Here is a 22554-nt window from a genome sequence, read left to right as displayed (position 1 = left end):
TTGAGCGCATTGCTGCAGCTCTTGAGTGGCCTCGTGACGTGTGGGCGTTGATCCTCCAGTGCAAGCTCACCGGAAAAGCCCAGGAGGTAATGTCTTCTTTGTCCCTTTCTGACAGTTTAGATTACGAATGTGTGAAAAGTGCAGTGTTAACTGCTTATGAACTGGTCCCAGAAGCATACCGACAAAGATTCCGAGCATTAACCAATAAACAGCCACATCAGACGTTTGTCGAGTTCGCCAGAGAAAAGCTGTTATTATTTGAAAAGTGGGTTGCAGCATCAAAAGTGTCTTCTTTTACTGAGCTGAAGGAATTAATCCTGTTAGAGGAGTTCAAGAGATGTTTACCGGAGCGCACCGTTTTATACTTGAATGAACAAAAGGTAGCGACTTTGTCTTCTGCAGCTTTATTGGCGGATGAATATTCATTAACGCACCGCGTAAGCGGCGAACTGCCACCCAGTGATGCCAGGCGGCCTCCTATGATGAGGCCTGCTCACACCGGTTCGGTAAACGCCCACCAGCCAAGATGTGTTTACTGTCATCGGTCTGGGCATGTAGTAAAAGACTGTTACAAATTAAAAAGGAAAAACGAACAGAAAACCTCCCCCTCACGTGAGGTTGGTTTTATAACGAAAAACAAACAGGTCGTGACAGAAATAAACGACCGTTTTCAACCATTTTTGTCCAAAGGTGTGGTTCAGCTAAATGAGTCAAGTTCTGACCAAGCTCCAGTTATCATCCTACGCGATACTGGGGCATCACAAACGCTCATAACTAGCGATGTCATGATTTTTAATGAGAGCAGTGCAACGGGCGTGTCAGTTCTGCTAAACGGAATAAATGGTGAGCCGATTTCTCGGCCGTTACACCGAGTCTTTCTTTCTTGCAAGCTAGCCAGAGGTTATTTTGATGTGGCTGTTTGCCCATCTTTGCCGATCGCTGGAGTAAGTCTCCTGCTCGGAAACGATGTTGCTGGAGGAAATGTGGTCCCTCCATTCCAAGTTTTAAACGACCCGTGCTCAGACACTAGTTCGTGCGTTAAGGAGCAGCCAGGAATTTATCCTGCATGTGTCATAACCCGTGCCCAGGCACGTAAACAGGAGGAAACCTTACAGTTATCCTCTCTCTTTGATGATGGACACCATAAAGAGGACAATCACGTCCACGACCACAATGCGGACATTACCGCCGACACCGAGGATGAAGACGTGTCGCTCACGTCGGGGTGTCTGCCTTTACCCCGGCTGACTTTAGGAGAGGAGCAACGTCGTGATGACAGCTTGAAGAAATGTTTTCAGGATATTAAGAATCCTGATGGGGAAAAGTCCGGTTATTTCCTACGGAAAGACGTGCTAATGAGATTTTGGAACAATCCTGCCGCCCAAGGAGCACCTTGGGGTACTGTTAATCAGATTGTAATTCCCACAAGGTACCGAAATAAAGTTGTGAGTTTAGCTCATGAAAGTCAGTGGGCAGGACACTTAGGCATCCGGAAAACGTACCAGATAATTTTGGAGCATTTCTTTTGGCCTGGCATGAAGAGGGACGTAGCTGAATGTTGTAAGTGTTGCCATGTCTGTCAAATTTCTGGAAAACCAAATCAGCTGCCTGCTCCAGCCCCTCTCTATCCGATTCCTGTAATCGGGAATCCTTTTGACACCATTGTGGTGGATTGTGTAGGTCCATTGCCCAGAAGTAAATCTGGTAAGAAATATCTGTTAACCATAATGTGCACATCCACCCGTTTTCCAGAAGCTTTTCCGTTATCCACCATAACAGCTAAAACTGTCACCCGGGCTTTAACCCAGTATTTCTCATTGTTTGGTTTACCCTGTGTTCTACAAACCGATCAGGGAACCAACTTTAAGTCAGAGCTGTTTAGGAAGGTGGCCCAAACACTGGGTATCCACCACGTGGTATCTTCTGCTTATCACCCAGAAAGCCAAGGCGCTTTAGAACACTGGCACCAAACTTTTAAAAGCATGCTGAAAAAGTACTGTTTAAGTTCAGGAAATCAGTGGGATGAAGGTGTTCCCTTTCTGTTATTTGCCGCCCGAGAGGCTCCCCAGGATTCTTTGGGGTTTAGCCCGGCTCAATTAGTGTTCGGACACACACCTCGGGGCCCCCTTAAAGCTCTCAAGGAACAGTTTCTGAGAGTCCCGGAGTCTAAAAAGGAAAAGATCAATCAATACCTCAAGAAATTTCTGTGGCGTATAAAACATGCAAATAAACTGGCTAGGGAGAACTTGGCGATAACTCAAAAGAAGATGAAAAGGCAGTTTGATCGAAAAGCTGTAGCCAGGGAGCTCCACCCCGGTGATCAGGTTTTAATATTGAATCCTTTGGTTGCCACTAGCTTATCAGCTAAATTCGATGGACCATTTGAAGTGCTGAGAAAAATAAACAGAACTACCTATAGTATTTCCACTCCTCATCGTCACCGTAAGTCCAGGGCTTGTCATATTAACATGCTTAAGCTGTACCATTCCCCTCAGTCTTCACCATCAGAGGTTTCTGAAGCTGCGGTGTGCGCAGCCGCATCCTTCACTCCTATTCCCGAGGAGGACATCCACCTAAAGCTAAAACCTGTTATTAGCCCCCGACTCGCTAACTCTTTAACTTTGGCCCAGCTACCAGATATCCTGGACCACTTGAATGACGACATGAAACACGAACTGATGAGTCTGATACAAGAGTACTCTAGCCTCTTTTCAGATGTACCTTCTCGAACCACTGCGGTTAGTCACGACGTCGTTGTGGAAACATCTCAACCCATAAAACAACACCCATACCGAGCTAATACGGTAAAACGTGAATTGTTAGAGCAGGAAACGCTTTATTTGTTGGAACATGGCTTGGCCGTGCCCAGTTGCAGTCCGTGGAGCTCGCCCTGTTTAATTGAGAAGAAGCCGGATGGCTCTTCCCGCTTCATAACTGATTATCGAAAGGTAAACTCTGTTACAGTGCCAGATGCATATCCCTTGCCAAGAGTAGATGACTGTATTGACAGAATAGGAGATGCATCCTTTATAACGAAAATAGATCTACTCAAAGGTTACTGGCAGGTGCCTTTAACAACTGCTGCCTCCGAAATCTCTGCCTTTGTAACTCCGGACGCATTTCTGCAATACACAGTTATGCCATTTGGAATGCGAAATGCCCCGGCAACCTTTCAAAGAATGATGAGCTCAATAACTTCTGGTTTATCGAACTGCACTGTATATCTTGATGATATCGTTGTCCACACCTCCACTTGGGAAGCCCACATTGAGGGTCTGCGGGCCCTTTTTCAGCGTTTAGCTGATGCTCGACTCACCATTAACCTGGCTAAAAGTGAGTTCGTTAAAGCCACGGTCCAGTTTCTGGGAAAAGAGGTTGGCCATGGGAAAGTAAAAATGTTAGCAGACAAAATACAGGCCATCACAGAGTTCCCCAAGCCGAAAACGCGTAGGGAATTGAGACGCTTCATTGGAATGGCTGGCTACTACCGCTGTTTTTGTAAGAATTTCGCCAGTGTAGTTTCCCCATTAACCAATCTTTTGAGTCCAAAGGTTCCGTTTACCTGGGATGAAAGTGCGCAAAAGGCGTTTGACTCCTGCAAGGTTTTACTTGTAGTAACCCTGTTTTAAAAGCCCCTGACTTGACCAGACCATTTAAACTCGAGACTGATGCAAGCCATGTAGGGGTTGGGGCCGTGTTACTACAAGAAGACGATGCAGGGATTGACCACCCAGTTGCCTACTACTCACGGAAATTTGCCACATACCAATTAAACTACTCCACAGTGGAAAAAGAAACCTTGGCTCTATTGCTGGCTTTGCAGCATTTTGAAGTGTATGTTGGCTCCAGCAACGGGCCCCTAATTGTTTTTACAGACCATAACCCTCTGGTTTTCCTTTCCAGAATGTTTAACAGGAACCAGAGATTAATGAGATGGGCCCTCCTGCTCCAAGACCACAACTTAGACATCCGGCACAAGAAGGGAGCTGACAATGTGGTTGCGGATTGCCTGTCTCGTGGTTTTGTAGAATAGTGCCTTTCTTTTATTCTATGGATATTACAGATAAACTTAAACGAAGCGGTGAGTTCCCAGGTAGGTTTTAGAGGTATACCCCCTTTGGGGTATGTCCTGTTTGTTTTTTTTATTAGTGTTGTGTGTCGCGGCTAGTGTTGGTGTCCTTTTGGGCACCATCTCGGGAGCACCCCAGGAGGAAAAGGGGCCGGCTTGGCCACCCCTCTTCCTTGCTGGTTAGTATGTTTTCTTAGGAAAACATGTGCTTAATCTGCCCGCCTGCAAGCACATGAAGCCTAGACTGCAGTTTTTTAGAGAAGAAATGTTAGGCAGTCAGTGGGGACTCATCCGTTTTTGTCAACCTGAAATGAATCCTAGATTTGTTTTCCAGAGGCATTGTTTTTTTTCCTCTGAGTTGGTCTTTAAGAAAGACAATCCTTTTTAATGACTGTCTTTCTTAGCTGTTTAGGGGGAGGCTGTGACGACCCTCGTCCCCTCGGTCCGTCCTCTCATCCTAGCCTGAGCCTTTTGTCCCCGCTGCACGGGATCCAGCACCAGAGTCAGCGCCAGGAGCGGCCAGCTCACACGCTCCAGCGCCCTTTCAGGACCTCGGAGAGAGGCACGCCAGCAGAGACAGCAGCTGATCTTCATAAGTGATCAAGCAGCTCCCAGCTCTTTAAAAGGAGGAACGCAGCAGACATCGAGGAGATCCTGGATTAGCCAGAGATTCTCCTTTAGCTCACGGACACTTTAGCGAACGTTACCAGTCGGGTTTAAGGCTGTTTACACCGTTCCTGCTGGGTTTAAGGTTGTTGATAGAGATTCAGGAGTAGCCTGAGATTCTCCCTCGCTCTTTTGTGTTTAGGTTTTCTACTAAGGATCCAGGATTAGCCTGGGTACCTTCTGAGTGTGTTTTTCACACGCCTTGTTAAGGGTTAAACCTTCGTGGTGTTTTTCTTTTTATCCCCATAGGACTTTTGAGCCGGGGATATTTTGCGTTTTGGCAGAAAGCCTTTTACATAAGCAGTGAGACTGCTTATGTTGTAGTTTATTATTACTAAGCCTTATTTATGCCGTTTACCCACGGACACCTTATGTTAATAAATCCTTTTGTTTTTACTCGACCCTCCTCGTCCTTTATCCTCACACACACTTTTACACCTATTTTCTTGTGTTAGTCCCCTCATCCTCCTAGACCTGCAGAGAGGGGGCGTAACACCAAGCCAAAGACAACCAAGTCCAATTCAAGTCCAAAGTCAATGATGTGGAAATCCGAGTCAAGTCCAAGTCCTTAACTTTGAATTTTCAAGTCACATTCAACTCATCTGTCCAACTTCAATTTAATGACAATGATAATAAATACATCCCACAAATGAAGCTTCTGAAAGTAAAACTGATTTGCTGCAACAAGCAGGAAGTGCAACTGAAGCTGATGATAAACAAAGAGCTGCTGCATTCAGCATCAAACCCAGAACCAAGAAGGATTCATGATTTTTGTCCATGTCGGGCCACGTTTGTGCTAAAATATCAAACATGCTCAAGTCATCATCAAGTCAACAGAAGCAAGTCGCATGTCATTGACGTTCAAGTCCATGTCAAGTCATAAGTCTTTATAGATTTTATCAAGTCAAGTCATAAGCCATATAAAATAATGACTCAAGTCTGACTCGAGTCCAAGTCATGTGACTTGAGTCTACACCTCTGGAGGCCAGGCCAGGAGGGAAAGTCATGCTGATGAAGTGTGTTTTAAGAACAGACTTACTGAGGGAAGGAGCCGAACGTGCACGGAGGGGCTGAGAGTCCCAAAGGTTTGGGGCCGAGAGTCCCAAAGGTTTGGGGCCAACTGAGGGAAAGCGCACTCTTCTTTGGAACAATCAACAGCAGGTGACTGGCTGATGGGGACGAGTGGGTGCATGAGGAGACAGCAGGTCAGCCATATAAGATGGAGATGGCACTTTCAAAGCGTTGTACACTCAAAGCAAGACTTTGAAATGAATCCTGAATTTAACCGAGAACCAGTCTAAGTCAGCAAGGATGGGAGTGATGTGAGTGCGTCTGTCGGTATTGGTTAACAACCTGGCCGCAGCATTTTGAACTTTGTGTAGTCTGCCAAAGGTGATGGCTTTAATCACGATCAGCACAGAACCGGTGTAATCTAGATGTGAGGTAATGACAGACTCAAGGTGTGGGCGTTTGAGGATGGATTGAAGACGTGTGATGCGGCGGAGTTGAACAAAGCAAGACCTGACAGTGGTGTTGGCTTGTGAAGTCATGGAGAGGTTGGAATCAAATTTTACATCCAGGCAAGTGGCACATGAATTGAGACTGAGTGAGGGGAGAGTGGGGACACCTAAAGCATAATTTGTGTTAGTGGGGTTATAAAGGATGGATTCTGTCTTGCTGTCATTTCACTGCAGGCAGGTGGAGGAGAGCCAGGTTTAGACCTCAGAAAGGCATTCTGACAAAACAGAAGTTGTGTGCTGCTTGACTAAAATCTGTCTGAGAGAGAGCATGATTGAAAAAAGGAAAGGAACCAGGATAGAGCCCTGAAGCACTCCCCATGGAAGCAGGACTCTGGGAGAGGAGCAGTCCTCAATATGGATGCTAAAACCCTAATAAGTGAGGTACAATTTAAACCTGGCAAGGGCAGTACCAGTCACGCCCATCCAAGACACAGAGCCCCTTTCTTCTGGTTCACAGGGGTAGCTCTCCACCAAGCTGAGTCCTGACAGTGTCAGAAGAGCCCGAGGAGGCAGATCATTTCCACAGTCTGCTCGATCCTCTGACAAGGATCTCCAAGCGGGAGGGTGGAGGGAGCGCCGACAAGGGCCCAGAGCATATCCACTAGCCATTCTGGGATTCTACACAGCTCACAGATTAGCTGTCCACCTGGGATTGAGACATTAGACAGTTTTGTGATTATTTCACAGTAGAAGTCTTACAAATAGCTTTCTCAAGGATCAATTTTCTCTTGTTTCTATGTTGTTATCATGTCTGTTTTATCCATTTTATTAACTTTGGAATTTAAAACCAACTCCAGACAGATTAAATGTTTATACTTGATTACATTTTTCAGTTACAACCAGAATATCATTACTTTTAAACTAATAATTTTTAATCTGATCCTGATTAAAACAAACTTCATCCCCTGATTGAAATTTTTTGCTTTTCTACTCTGATTCTGGAGCAACAAGCTGAATAAGCTACTGATTTATTTTAGGGATGTTGTGTGTACAGTATGAAGCAATAAAACAGCTGATCTAGGTCACTCAATACTCAGACTGTGGATGCTTTCTGCAGCTGTAATATTTACTGCACACTCAGTGTGCACACGTAGTCCTTAAGAATGATCGCAGGTGTAAGGTTCAGTGACTTGTTTCATCGGTGCAGCTTCAGGCCGTGTCTTTCATTTATAATCGACTTCCAAGAAATACACAGTGCTGACAGCCTCATTTGCACTGTTGCACGTTTTCTCTTGTGATGAAAGTGAGCGTGTCTATAAATGCCTGCGTTTGAATGTCAGTGTACCACAAATAATAGGGTTCAGTGACGGGAGCATTGCAAAATAAGCACAAAAATGAGAAAAGACAATGTGTGTGGGTGGAATAAAAGGACTCAGCGCCACCGTTTTACCTTTGCTGACATAACCATCACTCTTTTCATTTCATCCTGGATTCTGCTGATTCCATTCAATTTATGTGGAATGGGCAGCACACACACACACACACACACACACACACACACACACACACACACACACACACACACACACACACACACACACACACACACACACACGCACGCTAATCCCAGCAGCACATTGTTTGGAGCTGATCTAACCTCACTATTAACCATTCTGGATGTGCTGGAACCAGTCTCACCATGCAGCACGGACTGATGAAGACTCCAGTAGATACTCAAGCAGTTTTTCTCCCGCTTCATCCCTCGTTTACATTGGCAGCCGTGCAAAGGGGTGGACAGGAGTGCTATCATGGCGTTCTCACACTGGTTTCGTGCTCCAGGCCCCAGCTTCATGCTGCCGTCTCCCGCCACGCACTGCCGGAGGGTGCGCAGTCGTGGGCTGCAGGAATCATCACTGGAGCAGGTGTCTCCAGATCGCAAACAGTCTCTTCCTCCTGCAGACAGGACCATGGGTGGAGCGCCTGTAAGACAAGAACAAGGGTAAATGAAGTGCCATGCTCAGGTGGTTGGGTGTAGGAAGTTCATCCAGTAGATTATGTTTCTGTTCATTTATATGATGTGGCTGAAGGATAATGACTTTTCTTTTTAATTTGCACAACAGCCCGCTTACAGCAGTGAGCTTGTGGCTAATTTGAATTTAAATGGAAGGTGGAACTACTGTGCAAAGCTACATTTAGCCTAACGTATGAACATCAGACATTGGCCTGGAAACATTTCATTTTCTTAACATGAAAAAATAAACTAAGCAGGATCCCTGAAGTCTGAAAAACATAATTTCTGGACACAAATCTGACAAGACAACCAAAATAAATAAATAAAAAGAATAATAACTCATTTTCTGTTTTTGACCAGTTAAAAATAACATATTTATTGAAATGATTCATTTTGTTAGTCATAATTAGTTCATTTTGATCATGAACTTCAGCTTAAACTCTGGTTGCAGAGTGTTCTAATTTGTTGGTTTGTGGTATCAGAAAACCTGAAGAGTTTATATTTAAGAGAATTTGTTTTGGGACAAGAGAATCCTTTTACTGCTCAATTCCAGCATTTTTAACCCGCAGAGGGCGCTGTACCCTATGTGCACGGACTAGTCCTCACGTAAAATCCATCTCACACTGCTGACTAGAACACGGGGATGATGCATCAAACCAATAGATTCTGACATGTCAGAAATTAAACTGAAAGGTTCTGTCTTCAGTCAAAACAAGATGTCATATTTGTTCCGGAAATCTAAATGTGACACCTTCATGTAGGGGAATAAATCAGTTGTCTCCATGAGTAGGATTTATTCCAAACAGGGTAGTAAGTACTGGAATATCGTCAACGACCAAACCTTTATTTCTGTCCAATCATAAATAACAGACAAATATTCTATTCACATAAAAGTTTGAAAACTCAGAAGTCCTGAATAAATTGTTGATTGATGCTCTATCTCCTAAAAGATCATCAACCCACTTCTGGCCTTAGAGCCTCCAGATAAAGTATCAGGATTAGTACCTTCATCAGATAACTACCACATCTGGTCCTATACATGTCTACTGCCCCCTGGTGGAGGATCTACAGGTGTCATGGGCCAATCTTATTCCTTTATTACTGTTATTTGTATGGAAGCGTGTTGCTGTCAATGCAAGGGAAAAAACTACAGGAGCTTTTAATCACCGTTTAACTGGTACGAACTTGGTCTCTTATGAGATATTTAACACATTATTTTGAGAAATGTTCTCATTAAAAAAAACGTATTTTTGTTATTGTTATGAAAATGTTTCTAGCTAAAATGAAATTTATGTCACAAGATATGTTTCGGGTCAATCATTGGCTGATTGGCTGCACCTGGCGGTTAGGCATTTCCTGTTTCCTGTTTTCAGTGTTACACTACGTGTAGCTGTTTGGTGTTTAGGGCTCGCTAAAGCTGATTTAATTTCTCTGTACTTGGATATCTCTGAGTTATTGTAGCACATAAGCACGCTAAAACACACATTTTCTGTTGTTCCACCTAGCTTTTAAGGAACTATTTGAGTTTGCACGCAGTTTATTTGGTGTTGAACAGTTTGCTCGTCCAGTTAGCTTAGCCTCAGCACGGCTATGGCTACTTCTGTCTCTGCTTCTCCGTCTCCTATCTCTTGCTCTCTGTGTCAGATGTTTACCGTAAATCCTCTAATACAGGCCGGTATTCAATTAAAGGTCGGGTCTCCAATTTTGGCCGGTGTCGGAGTCAGCGGAGGTAAATAATGGCCGGTCTCTTATTGTGGCCGGGTGGAATGTGGTAACAAGCAAGTATGAGCGTCTCAGCGGCAGGGTTATAGTCCCCAAATCAACCAGCAGGAGGCAATAGAGGTTCACACAGACATTTATTAGGCTTTTTCTTCAACGCTTTGTAACGCTACATACACGATCCTCTATCATGCTCCTACCACACAGAGTCACGGTGTCAGTTAACCATGCTAATTCAACCCGCTCCACAGAACACACATCACCTTCCCTGTGGCTTACATAACACTCACACAACACGCAAATCAGCACATAGGAACTAGCAGAACGATAGGAAACACATATAACACAATACCCAGAATGCACCTGGCTTACAACCCCAGCCAGGCCATTACACTATCAAGTTCAAAGAGAACGTGCTGATTATGCTGCAGAACACTCTGGGGAGCAGCAGTAGGGGTTGTATGAACTAGTCAACTTCACTATAGTGACTTTTTATGCGGGGAAGGGGGGGCAACGCGCTGTGCCAGACCGTAGGTACTGACACGCGATCGTTCATGTCGGTTCATTTCCTTTAATGTTTTCTGTCTTTTATTTGCGCCTGATGTGTATCGCTGCTGTGGAGCGGGGCGCATCAACTTGTCCTCCGACGCACAGATCACTGATGCGGCCTCCAAGCAGGGAGCACTCCGCTTTTTTCGCGGTCGGTAGATCGGCCTCCTGAGTACGGCCACAGTAACAATCAGGTGTCGCCACCCCAAAAACTAATTTAACACGCGATCGTTCATGTCAGTTCATTTCCTTTAATGTTTTCTGTCTTTTATTTGCGCCTGATGCGTTTCGCTGCTGTGGAGCGGGGCGCTGCGCGCATCACCTTGTCCTCCGACGCACTGATCACTGATACGGCCGCCAAACAGCGAGCGCTCCGCTGTTTTTGCGGTCGGTAGATCTTTTAGAACTGCAGTTCAAAGGTAACTCATGAGGTGAATATATATGAAGCCAGGTAGCAGTTTTTCTTTAGGATTGAGAGGAGATGCAGGAAGATAATAAACAGACAGGACAGAAAAATAGTCAAATAAAAACAAGTTAGTTTTTGTACCTGGTGGTTGCAACAAACAGACACCACTGAAGGTAATCAGAAGTGAGGAACAGATAATGAAATAATTATTTTAATGTTTAGAGCAGCAGGAACTCCGAGAGGCTGCAGGCGCATCAGTGAGTTTGCGGCTGCTGCGCAGGGGGAGGGGGGAGAGGGCTGAAGCAGGGGGAGGGGGGAGATGGCTGAAGCAGAAACTATCGTTGTTAAAAGAAATGTGTTTAACTTTGAAAATGTGGGCGCAATTTTAATTGTCAAAAACTCCAGCGAACCCGAGCAGCCGGGACCTCAGGCCGGCTGGGTGACGGTACTCAGGAAGCATTACCATGTTGCTTCGGTGTGTAAGTTTGCCAAAACAATGTCGGACTCCGTAATTTTCTCAGGACCCCTACCCGATCAGACCAGTGACAATATGTTTAGCCGCATGCTGTCCTTCAACCACTGGCTGTCTAGGTGGTGTCCTGAAAACAACGTGGGCTACATTGATAATTGGAAAACTTTTTGGGGAAAACCTGGTCTGATGCGGAGAGACGGCATCCATCCCTCTTTGGATGGTGCAGCTCTTCTTTCTAGGAATATGGCCAGTTTTATTAGTCCTCCATGACAACCCAGGGTCCAGACCAGGAAGCAGAGTCGTAGTTTAACCCACCCCTCTGCAGCTTCTGTACTGTTACCCACCCACTACCCCATAGAGACAGTGTCCTGCCCAAGGCCAAAACTACACAGATTAAATATCAGGCTCAATAAAGCAAATCATGGAAATCTCATAAATATTAGAACAAATTCAACTGAGCAGAAAACTAGAAAAATTAAATGTGGGTTGTTGAACATTAGATCCATTTTTCTAAGACTTTGTTAGTTAATGACTTGATTTGTGATAATCAGATCTCTTTGCTCTCTCTCACAGAATCCTGGCTGCAGCAAGAGGACTGTGTTAGCTTAAACGAGTCGACTCCTTCAAATTATTTAAATCATCACATTGCTCGAAGTACAGGGCGAGGAGGAGGAGTGGCAACCATTTTTCATTCGGACTTATTAATCAGTCCCTTACAGATTAATAGCTACAGTTCGTTTGAACATCTTATTCTTAGTTTTCCTAATCCAGATAGCAAAACTGTGAAACCACTCTTGTTTGTAGTTTTATATCGTCCACCAGACCCTTACTCTGAGTTTTTGGATCAGATCTCTGATTTTTTATCTGATTTGGTGCTAAATACTGATAAGGTCATTGTAGTGGGGGATTTCAACATTCATGTGGACATCGAAAATGATTGCCTCAATGTAGCCTTTAGTAATATCTTAGACTCAATTGGTTTTACTCAAAGAATACATAGCTCCACCCACTCCTGCCATCATACATTGGACCTTGTGCTGACTTATGGCATAGAGTGTGAGGAAATAACAATCTTTCCACATAATCCAGTCCTCTCGGACCACTTTCTGATAACCTTTGAGTTTTTTATAACTGAGCTCTCGAGACATGAAAGTAAATTTCACTATAGTCGGTCTCTATCCGACAACACAGTTGCATCTTTTAAATCAACTGTTCCATCTTTACTGTCCTCAGCATCTCAGAGGAACGTAGCAGAGGGCAATATTTTCAGTTCTAGCCCCTCACAAATTGATGCCTTAAGCCTGATTTATGCTTCTCCGTCTGCGTCAGTGCGGAGACACGCAACACCATTATCCGCAGCTATAGGCTTAGACTGTTGGAGGATACACTGACCACTTTTCACACTCGACTACTTTCTTCTACAATCCGCTCTTTTACTGTATTATTTCCTGCTATTTCAGCTGTTAACGTTATTTTCTCTATAAGTGTTTCTCTCCCCAGAAGAAGCTACAATGATGTTCTGCTGAGCTGTGGTGGCCTCATGGAGGGGGCCATCGTCTAGCACAGGGATTCCCAAAGTGTGGTGCGCGCGAGCTGCCGCTAGAGGGTGCGCGAGGTGAAAAGTGTAATGGCTGTGGAGATCAGAGAAGTCTGTCAAAAGTCACCATTAGCGTAGCCAGAAACTCATTTGTGGGTGGGCCTAAGAAAATATAAGTGGGCCCAATAAACGGAACTGAATCCAAGTATATTTTGCTTTGTGTGTGTGTGTGTGTGTGTGTGTGTGTGTGTGTGTGTGTCCTCTGCACATGCCGTAGCTCAGGGGTCGGCAATCCGCGGCTCTTCCATCCATCTGATGCGGCTCTCTGTGCTTGTAAAATAATGAATGGATATTTAAATAAAATGCTTTATATTTTACTGCATTAATTTTACATCTGTATGCCAATTCTAAATGTAAAGATTTTCTGCGTAAACCTGAACAGTTCCAACCCGATCTACTGTGAGACCGGGTTGACGCGTCACGCTTGTGCGTAATCACATAGGCGCTTTCTGAGCTGAAGACGATGTGAGATTCTGGGATTCTCCTCAGACGCCACATTGGATACAGGAACAAGCACTATTCAGCCAAATTTTCATCATCAGGGAACATTTTCTAAGTCTCTCTGACAGACCGGGTTTGGAAAACTCTCGCTTCAGTGGAAGGAATCTTCCCGCATGCACTCTGGTTCTGCGATGCGCTCCAAGCCCCTCTCCACATCTTCAGCTCGCTGTGTACCTTATGTACATGCTGATAGTGAGCTGCGCTGAGCGGTGTCCAGCTCAGATGTTCAGATGGGAATATTTTCTTGAGTGATTTAGCTACATCTGCGATGTGCGAAACGAATAAAGTGTCGGTTCGTCTGCATGCGTCGGGGTAATTCTTTCTATTCTTTCTCCGTCAAAATAAACGGCCAAATACGGGAACTGTCCGGTCAACACAAGCCCTGCTTTTAACTGTTCTGTTTTCTTGTGAAAATTGTTACAAATTAAACTTGATTAACACCAGAGCCAGGCGCACTGCACCGTTATCTCCGTCGCTGCAAATGAGGGAAAAACAAAATGATCGGATCCTTTTCTGACCTTCCCCACCTACAAAGTTTAATTACAACAATCAAACGTGACAGAGCCTGGATTTGTATTCTGAACAGTCTAAACATGTTTTAAAAAGAAACGTAGGTGTTGTCGGAGAGAGATGCGCATGCGCTGACGGCCGATTACCGGACACAGCAGCGTTTGAAGCTGATGGCAGCTCGTTAGCAAACATTCACAAACAATTCAGATGCATTTTTGCCTAATTTAAAAACTGACAACGCAAAAAAATAATCTGGTAAGTATAACTCGCTCAATCTGGAGGTAAGTGAAGAAAATTTAGAAAGTTTACAGAACTTTATTGACGGAGTTTTCGAGTTATTTGTTATGGGTCCGAAGAAATCAGCGGGTGAACCTGAAACACCTGGGACGAAGCGGAGCCGCCCTCAGGACTCGCCTGAGGCCTCATCTCCCCGGAAGGACATATTGGAATTATTAGAATCCATAGATAAACGGCTTGTGGGATTTGAGGGGCGTCTTCATCTGCTTGAGGTTCTGCACCAGGAGTTTCAGAACCTCCGCCAGTCCCTGGAATTCAGCCAGGAGCAGGTGGAGCGGCTCGCTGCTGAGAACGCGTCTCTGCGGGAGTCCGTTTCTTCCCTGGAAGAGGGAATGACGCGGATCACCCAGGACAACAAAACTCTGAAGGAGACGGTTTTGGACCTTCAGGCCCGTAGCATGAGGGAGAATTTGGTGTTTGCAGGTCTGTCGGAGGAGGTGGGAGGGGCCGAGGACTGCGAACGCACTGTTAAACACTTTCTCCAGACCCAAATGAAGATACCCGAAGAAACGGTAAAAAACATCACCTTCGACCGAGTACATCGCCTTGGAGCTAAAAGAGGGGACAGCAGACGACCTCGTCCCATCGTGGCTAAATTTGAACATTTTAAGCAGAAGGATCTGGTTAAAAGTCACGGAAGAGAGCTCAAAGGCAAAGACTTCAGCGTTAATGACCAGTTTCCTAAGGAAATCCTGGATCGGCGCAGAGTTCTCTTTCCGCTGCGTAAAAAGTTTATCCAAGATGGGAAGAGAGCTGTCATCTCAGTGGATAAGCTTTATGTGGATAATAAACTTTACAAGGAGCGAGGAGTGACAGACTGGCTGTATTAGCCCAACATCAGGTCAGACCTTTATTTTTCTTATCAGATTCACTGGGTTTGAGCACGTCAGTAATAAACAGCTGCTAGATCCGTGTTTTAGATGATGAGTTCACCTGTTCATCATCACCTCACACCCCATCACCTTTTCTTTTTAGTTCTTTCTTCTTTTTTAACCTGTTTCTGTATTTTCCTTTCCTCTTTTTATCTGCTTCTTTACACCTGTATGGCACAACCACACAACTTTCCAACACTGCGTCAGACTCCACACACACACACACACACGCACACGCACGCACACACACAGACACACACATGCACACACAGACCCACACACACACACACACAGGAACACGCACACACACACACACACACACACACACACACACACACACACATGGATATATTTAAGTCACAACACAATATCATAATTTATGCGTCAAATAATACAACCACAAACACTGTTGAATCCTTATTATTATTTACTTTTCTGTTATTTATTAACATACTATTTTATACATTTAGATACTTATTCCATCTTATTCACATGAAGGCGTCATATTTTAGCTACTCACACACACATCTATGGGTGCACTAAGATTTGTCTCATGGAACGTACATGGAACTGGCTCCATAGAGAAAAGATTAAAGATTTTTGATCAGTTAAAAAGAATGCAAGCAGACGTAATATTATTACAGGAGACTCATAGATCTGCCACATCGGCAGATGAACTTAAGACACCTGAGTTTCCCAGCATGTTCTCTGCCTGCTATAACTCTAGGCAAAGAGGGGTAGCTATTTTAATACACAAAAACATCAATTTCACAGTACTGGACACAGTTTCTGATCCAGAAGGTAGATTTATAATGTTAAAAATAACTATACAGAACCAACGCTTATGTATTGTGAGCATATACTGTCCAAATATTGATGACCCTCCATTCTTTCATAATTTTTTCTCTGTACTCTCCGAACACTTGGACTGTCCACTTATACTTGGAGGTGATTTTAATCTTTGGATGCATTCCTTAGACAGGCTCAGTACAGCTGGGACTCGGCGCAATTGGCAATCCACTTATATAGTTAAACAGTACATGAGTGATTATGGGCTTTGTGATGCATGGCGATCTCTTCATCCTAACCGTAGAGAGTATACTTTTTTCTCACACGTCCATCACTCTCATTCACGTTTGGATTATTTTCTAGTCAGCAGCTCATTGCTGGCTGACATTTCAGACACTGAGATACACCCTATTGTTGTCAGCGACCATGCTCCGGTTTCTTTAACTCTAGTAAACAAGAAAGCAATCCCACCAAGCAAAAACTGGAGGTTTAATACATCACTGCTTAAAGATGAAGGTTTTATAGAATTTTTTAAAAAGGAGTGGGCTTTATATTTAGAACATAATGACCTGCCTGGAACATCAGCATCTATTCTCTGGGAGGCAGGAAAGGCAGTGATGAGAGGTAAAATAATCTCTTTCTCATCACATAAGAAAAAAACAGAAAATAAACGTATCCAGGAGTTAGAAGAAATCATTAAGTCTTTAGAGACATCCACAGAAGAAGAGTTACTGAGCAAATTACGTAAAGCTAAATTAGAACTTCATGGAATTATTGACAAAAAAACACAATTTTTAGCACAAAGACTACGGATAGAAAACTTTGAACATAGTAATAAATCCGGTAAATTTCTGGCCAGCCAATTAAAAATTAATAAAGAGAAAACTACCATATCTGCTGTTAAAGACTCAACTGGGAATATAGTTTATGACCCTGAAAGAATAAACAACACTTTCAGAGACTTTTACCAAACTTTGTACTCACCACAGATAAACCCATCAGATGACGAGATCGATGAGTTCCTTGATAGGATAACACTTCCTAAATTAACAGACAGCCAAGTTGCAGTCCTGGACTCGCCACTAACATCAGCAGAGCTCCAGGAAGCCCTTAAATCCATGACTAATGGGAAAGCTCCAGGTCCAGACGGGTTCCCAGCAGAGTTCTACAAAGAATTCTGGACCATTTTGGCTCCAACATTTTTCAGAATGGTGAGGGAAATCGAAGAGAGCGGCAGATTACAGCCAAACATGAACTCAGCCAATATTAGTCTCTTGTTAAAACCAGGCAAAGACCCAGCATTTCCAACCAGCTATCGCCCAATTTCTCTTATTAATGTTGATCTCAAAATAATTTGTAAAGCCCTGGCAAAAAGATTAGAGAAGGTAACCCCCTTCTTAATACACCCTGACCAAACTGGTTTCATAAAGGGTAGACAGTCGTCCACTAATTCGCGTAGATTACTTAATTTGATAGATTTCTCTTACAGTAGAAACATAGAAACTAGTATATTATCTCTAGATGCAGAAAAGGCTTTTGATAGAGTTAACTGGAAGTTCTTATTTGCAACTTTACATAAATTTGGTTTTGGGAACTTCTTCATAAACTGGCTACAAACATTATACAGTTCGCCAATTGCACGTGTTAGGACGAACGACCAAATATCAGCTAGCTTCTGTCTTCAGAGGGGGACCAGGCAGGGATGCCCACTCTCCCCCTCACTGTTTGCTATCTTTATCGAACCACTAGCAGCAGCAATTAGGCAAACAACAGGTATTAAAGGGATAAAGTGTAATAAAATAGAACATAAGATCAGTCTTTATGCAGATGATGTTTTACTCTTCCTCCAGAATTCTCAATCGTCTCTGTCTCATTCAATAGAACTGATAAACTCTTTTTCAAAAGTTTCAGATTACTCTATAAACTGGTTAAAATCAACAGTTCTACCAATTAATTTCTCTTTTGTCAATTTACTTAATACTCAACTGGAGTCAGGTAATATCACATACCTGGGAATTAATGTCTCTCCCAAGTTAGCAGATCTAACCAAATTAAACTACATCCCACTTTTAAAGAAAGTGGAGGATGATCTTGCTAGATGGAAATCCTTACCAATATCACTGATGGGAAGAGTTGCTACAATTAAAATGATGGTCTTACCCAGAATAAATTACTTATTTTCAATGATCCCAAACAAACCACCAGCTGACTGGTTTAGATCTCTGGACTCCTCAATTACCAAATTCCTCTGGCAGGATAAACCTCCACGAATTAGCTTAAAAACGCTTCAGAAGAGCAAAGACAGAGGAGGACTGGATCTACCCAACTTTTATTATTATTTTTTAGCCAACAGGCTGCAATATATACCAAGATGGTTGCAAGATAACCCATTAGACGAGTCCTGGTTAGATATAGAACAGACACTTTGCAATACGATAGAGCTTTCAGACTTACCATTTATTAGCTCAAGCGTAAGAAAACATGAAGGCTTCAAAAGTATTAGTATCAGCACTTCTCTGACAGCATGGTGGGAGTATCTTAAAATGACAGAGTCTTCACTAGTACCATGCAGACGCACACCTATCTGGAATAATCCTGATATTTTGCAAAATAATAAAATGATGAACCTTCTGGACTGGAAAAATAAAGGAATCCTATACCTGGAAAACATATATGAAGGATTGGACTTCATCCCATTTAATAGAATAGTCTCCCAATTTGGAATAGAAAAGAATAGCTTTTTAGAATACCACCAAATCAAATCTGTAGTCAAACAAAAATTTAAGCTCAATAAAATAGAATTACAAACCCCGCCAAGGGTTTTAGACTTCTGCAATCTCAAACCCCCTAAACTACTGTCTAAAGTATATAAGACACTGTCCAAAATAGACGATAGAATAGCAATCCCTATTGAAAAATGGGAGGTGGATCTATCAGTCAGCTTTGACCAGAACTTCTGGTCCCAAACTTGTTTAAAAACTTTTAAAATGATCAGACACCCCAATTTACAATTAATTCAGTACAAAGTTCTACACAGAGTACACTATACAGGTCATCGGATGTTCAAGATGGGGTTTGTGTCGTCTGACATCTGTACACACTGCACAAACAACATTCCTGACAATTACGTTCATGCACTGTGGTCCTGTCCACCTGTCCAGGAATTTTGGGGTAGAGTATGTGAAGACCTGTCAAAGTCTCTGAAATGTCATATCCCAATCACCCCCTCTCTTTGTTTACTGGGAAACCTGGATGATGTCCCGATTGAAAAATCTTTGGTTCACGTGGTTCTGACTGCCATATGCATCGCTAAGAAAACTATCCTCTTGAATTGGAAAAATAGAGAAAATCTCTGCATTAACCAGTATAGAAATCTTTTGTTAGATCATATTGCACTTGATTTAGCCTCTGCTTCCACTTCAAATAAATCTCTCTGGGCTCCTTTGATCGGTTCCATCACATGGCGGTGATGGGGGGCCGTTGATGATGTCCTGCGGGATGATGTGGGTGGGGGGGTGGAGGGTCTGAGTTTGGAGTATCTGGATGTTCCCTGGGGATGGGTTCACTGGGGATGTCTGGCACTGGGGGGCCGTTCCCCCCCTCTGGAGGTGCTTGGGTTGCCTCGGGGGGTGTACTGCTGGCGGTTGTGAGTGGAGCCCCTTGGAGGTCTTGGCGGCGGCCATGGGTCACTGCCTGGCGGCTGCATTGCCCCTGGGTGGGTCTGGGTGGGGGCCTGGGGGCTCGGGGTGTTGGGGTGGCCGGCCCCGTGTGGGGATCTGGGCTGGGCCTTGGGGGTCGGGTCCCTACATGTACGCTGCCGGGAAGAAGGCAGGAATACGCAGAAGTACCTGGCCCGGGTTCGGGGGCGTAGGGCAGGCCCTGGCTCCTCTGTTGTCCCATCACAGGGGAGGGGGAGGTCCAGGAGGGGGAGGACCCAACCTTACCTGGATGTCTTATGTCTTATATATTCTGGAAGTTGTGCAAATGCAGGGATGGGCATAGATATTCTGCTGGGGTGGGGCTGGGTCGGCTCCCTCGGGCTCTGTGGGGCTCTGTGATGCTGCTGCTTTGGGCCCTGGCAGGATGGGCTGGGGTCTCCATGCCCTGGGCGGCGGTATGACAGCGGAGGTGCCTATTGGGGTCAGTGGGGGAGCTGGCTCCCTGGAGGGCTAAGCCCTACCAGCCATTCCTCCCCATCCCCGTTTATTTCTCTCCTCCTGCTCCCTCACATCATCACACAAACATGCACATAGGACCTTGGGGGGTGGACAAGTCGAGGAGTGCGGGTATGGACCCCATTTCCGCATTCCTGTGGCTTCCTGCCCCCCAATTTTATTTGCACCTTATGCACTTCCACCGACGACATTCCACGCAAACATACACTTAGGGCCTTGGGAGTGAGCACATTCAACGGCACTTGGCAGGGGGAGTTCTCAGCCTCCTCCCGAGTGCCGGTGCCCACTTCGAATTTTAAACTGCATTTAGACACCAAGGGCTGTGGGTGCAAGTAGGGTGGTGCAGTGGCATCAGCTGGCATAGGCCAGAAAATGCCCGCACTGCCCGCTCACCACAGCAATAGAATACACCTCATTAACACACAACACTATGTTGGAGCAGGTGGAGGGAGACCAGGGGGTCTTAGCACACCTCTGTTGTTGCTTGGCTGCCTGGGGCTGGAGACTAGGAGGGAGATCTGGCCGTCTGGTTGGGGTCTGGGGTGGTGGGTTGCTGTGCTCAGCGGTGGGCGGGGGAGCCTGCTCATCAGCACCCCAGCAGAAAGGGTCAAACTCTGGTAACCGGTGGTGGTTGTACCCCATGTGCAGCATTACCGGGACCAGAGTGAATAGGGTGTGTATGGGGAGCATGAATGGGTGTCCGGCGTGTATTTTTGTAAGTCTTTGGTTGTATGTGCATGTGTGAGCATGAGGGAGGGAGTGTGTGACTGTGTTTGTGTATGACTGTATATGTCAGGTGGGGCCTTTGACTCCTCCCTTCTCCTGGGACCTCCTTTGATGATATAGATCTTCGTCTCCCCTCCCCCCTGTCACACCTGGTGTGGGTGTGATGCCTTGGTCTGCCTGAGTGTTCGTGGCTCCCGGGTCAGGGAGTTTAAGATTTTTGGCATCTGCCTGATCAATCCCGGTGGCGGCCTGGGGGGGTCTGGGTCCCTGGGCTCTGCTGGGTCCCCGGCGGGGGTGGTCGCCCCTGGGTCCCGGGTCGCTGGGTCCCGGACTCGGCCGGCTAGGGGGTGGGAGGCTGCGGGCGGGCCTGAGGACTTGCCGCTGATATCTCCCGGGGCTCTGCCGGCTGCTGGTTGTGGCCCCCCGGGGCGATCCTCTGTGCCTCTCGAGGGGGGCGGGGGCCTTTCTGGTTGCGGGCTCCTTGGGGTTCCTGTGTTCTGGGGCAGCGCCTGGATCTCTGGGACTTGGAGCTCCCCCCCCGTCTCCTACGCGTCTTTGGGGGGCAGATCTGTGGTCCCTCACACTCTCTATTGGACGCTCCTATAGATAAACCTTACATAAACAAGCGCGTGTACACACACAGGTGCTCACATGGTGCTCTCATAAGTATGGGCTTGGGCACGTTCAACACATGTCTTAAGACTATGGTGGGCACTCAATGCACTGTGGTATATTATCGTGTGACTGTTTAGTTAAACAATGATTGATTATATATTTCTTCATCAAGTTGACGCAGTGATAGCTTGATTTTGTTATATTGGTGTTGTGTCCCATTTTTTTGTTATGTTTTGCTTTTTTCTCGTCTCATTTTGCAGGTCTAGAAGCAGACTCTTGTTCATTATTGTTTATTTTTGTTGAATCCCCCCCCCCACCTAACCCCCTCTCTCCCCACCTTTTCTCTTTTCCTTTCTCTTTCACCTCTGTCTCCGTGTCTGGTCGAAATTACAAAGCATTCAAAAACAATAACAATAAAGTTTTAAATATCAGGTGCGACATTAAAAGCAGACTCTTTGATGCTCCACCTGAGACATTAAAAGCAGATGCTCTGATGCTCCACCTGAGAGTAAAACTGTAAGGCTTGTTACCAGCATTCAGACATCAATTCTGCTTGCTTCACAGCCAGACAGGACACGTTAAAAAAAAAAAAAAAAAAAAAAAGAAACGTATGACAAAAGTGGCACCTGCTCAGTAAAACCACCAACAGGGTGAAAAATATCTAAATATTGTAGGCAGAGACGGGCTATAACTTCTGGATCCACTTTATATAAATCGTTTTATTGATTATCGTCTTATGAAAGATAACTTTGACGTACACGAGCGACCGGTACTGGCTTCTGTCATCTGTTGTGATTGGTTAAAGCTGTCTGAGGGTACAAGTATATTTTGCTTGTGTGTGTGTGTGTGTGTGTGTGTGTGTGCGTGCGTGTGCGTGCGTGTGTGTGTGTGTGTGTTCTGTCTTCTCGATCCCCAGTGAGTCGTGGAGGATGGCTGCTTGTACTGAGCCAGGATTCTCTGGAGGTTTCTTCCTGTTAAAAGGGAGTTTTCCTCTCCACTGTCGCTTTATGCTTGCTTAGTATGAGGATTGCTGTATAGTCACTGACACTAGACAGTGACTTGATGCAATTTGCTGGGTTCCTTATATAGGAAACATTATTTCTGATTGGCTTAATGAACT

General features: G+C 44.9%; 1 protein-coding gene across 1 annotated transcript in view; it reads right to left on the bottom strand.

Moving 5' to 3' along the window:
* The window catches only part of gfra4a (GDNF family receptor alpha 4a), a 342275-nt gene that overhangs the window by 101429 nt on the left and 218292 nt on the right, over nucleotides 1-22554 (bottom strand). The window contains exon 2 of the mRNA XM_070547213.1: nucleotides 7894-8175. Within this exon, the coding sequence (XP_070403314.1) occupies nucleotides 7894-8175 (282 nt within the window). The remainder of the gene's footprint in view (nucleotides 1-7893; nucleotides 8176-22554) is intronic.

This window comes from Nothobranchius furzeri, chromosome 18 (genome assembly GCF_043380555.1).
Source record: "Nothobranchius furzeri strain GRZ-AD chromosome 18, NfurGRZ-RIMD1, whole genome shotgun sequence".
NCBI lineage: Eukaryota > Metazoa > Chordata > Actinopteri > Cyprinodontiformes > Nothobranchiidae > Nothobranchius > Nothobranchius furzeri.
This window is presented reverse-complemented; position numbering and strand designations above follow the sequence as displayed.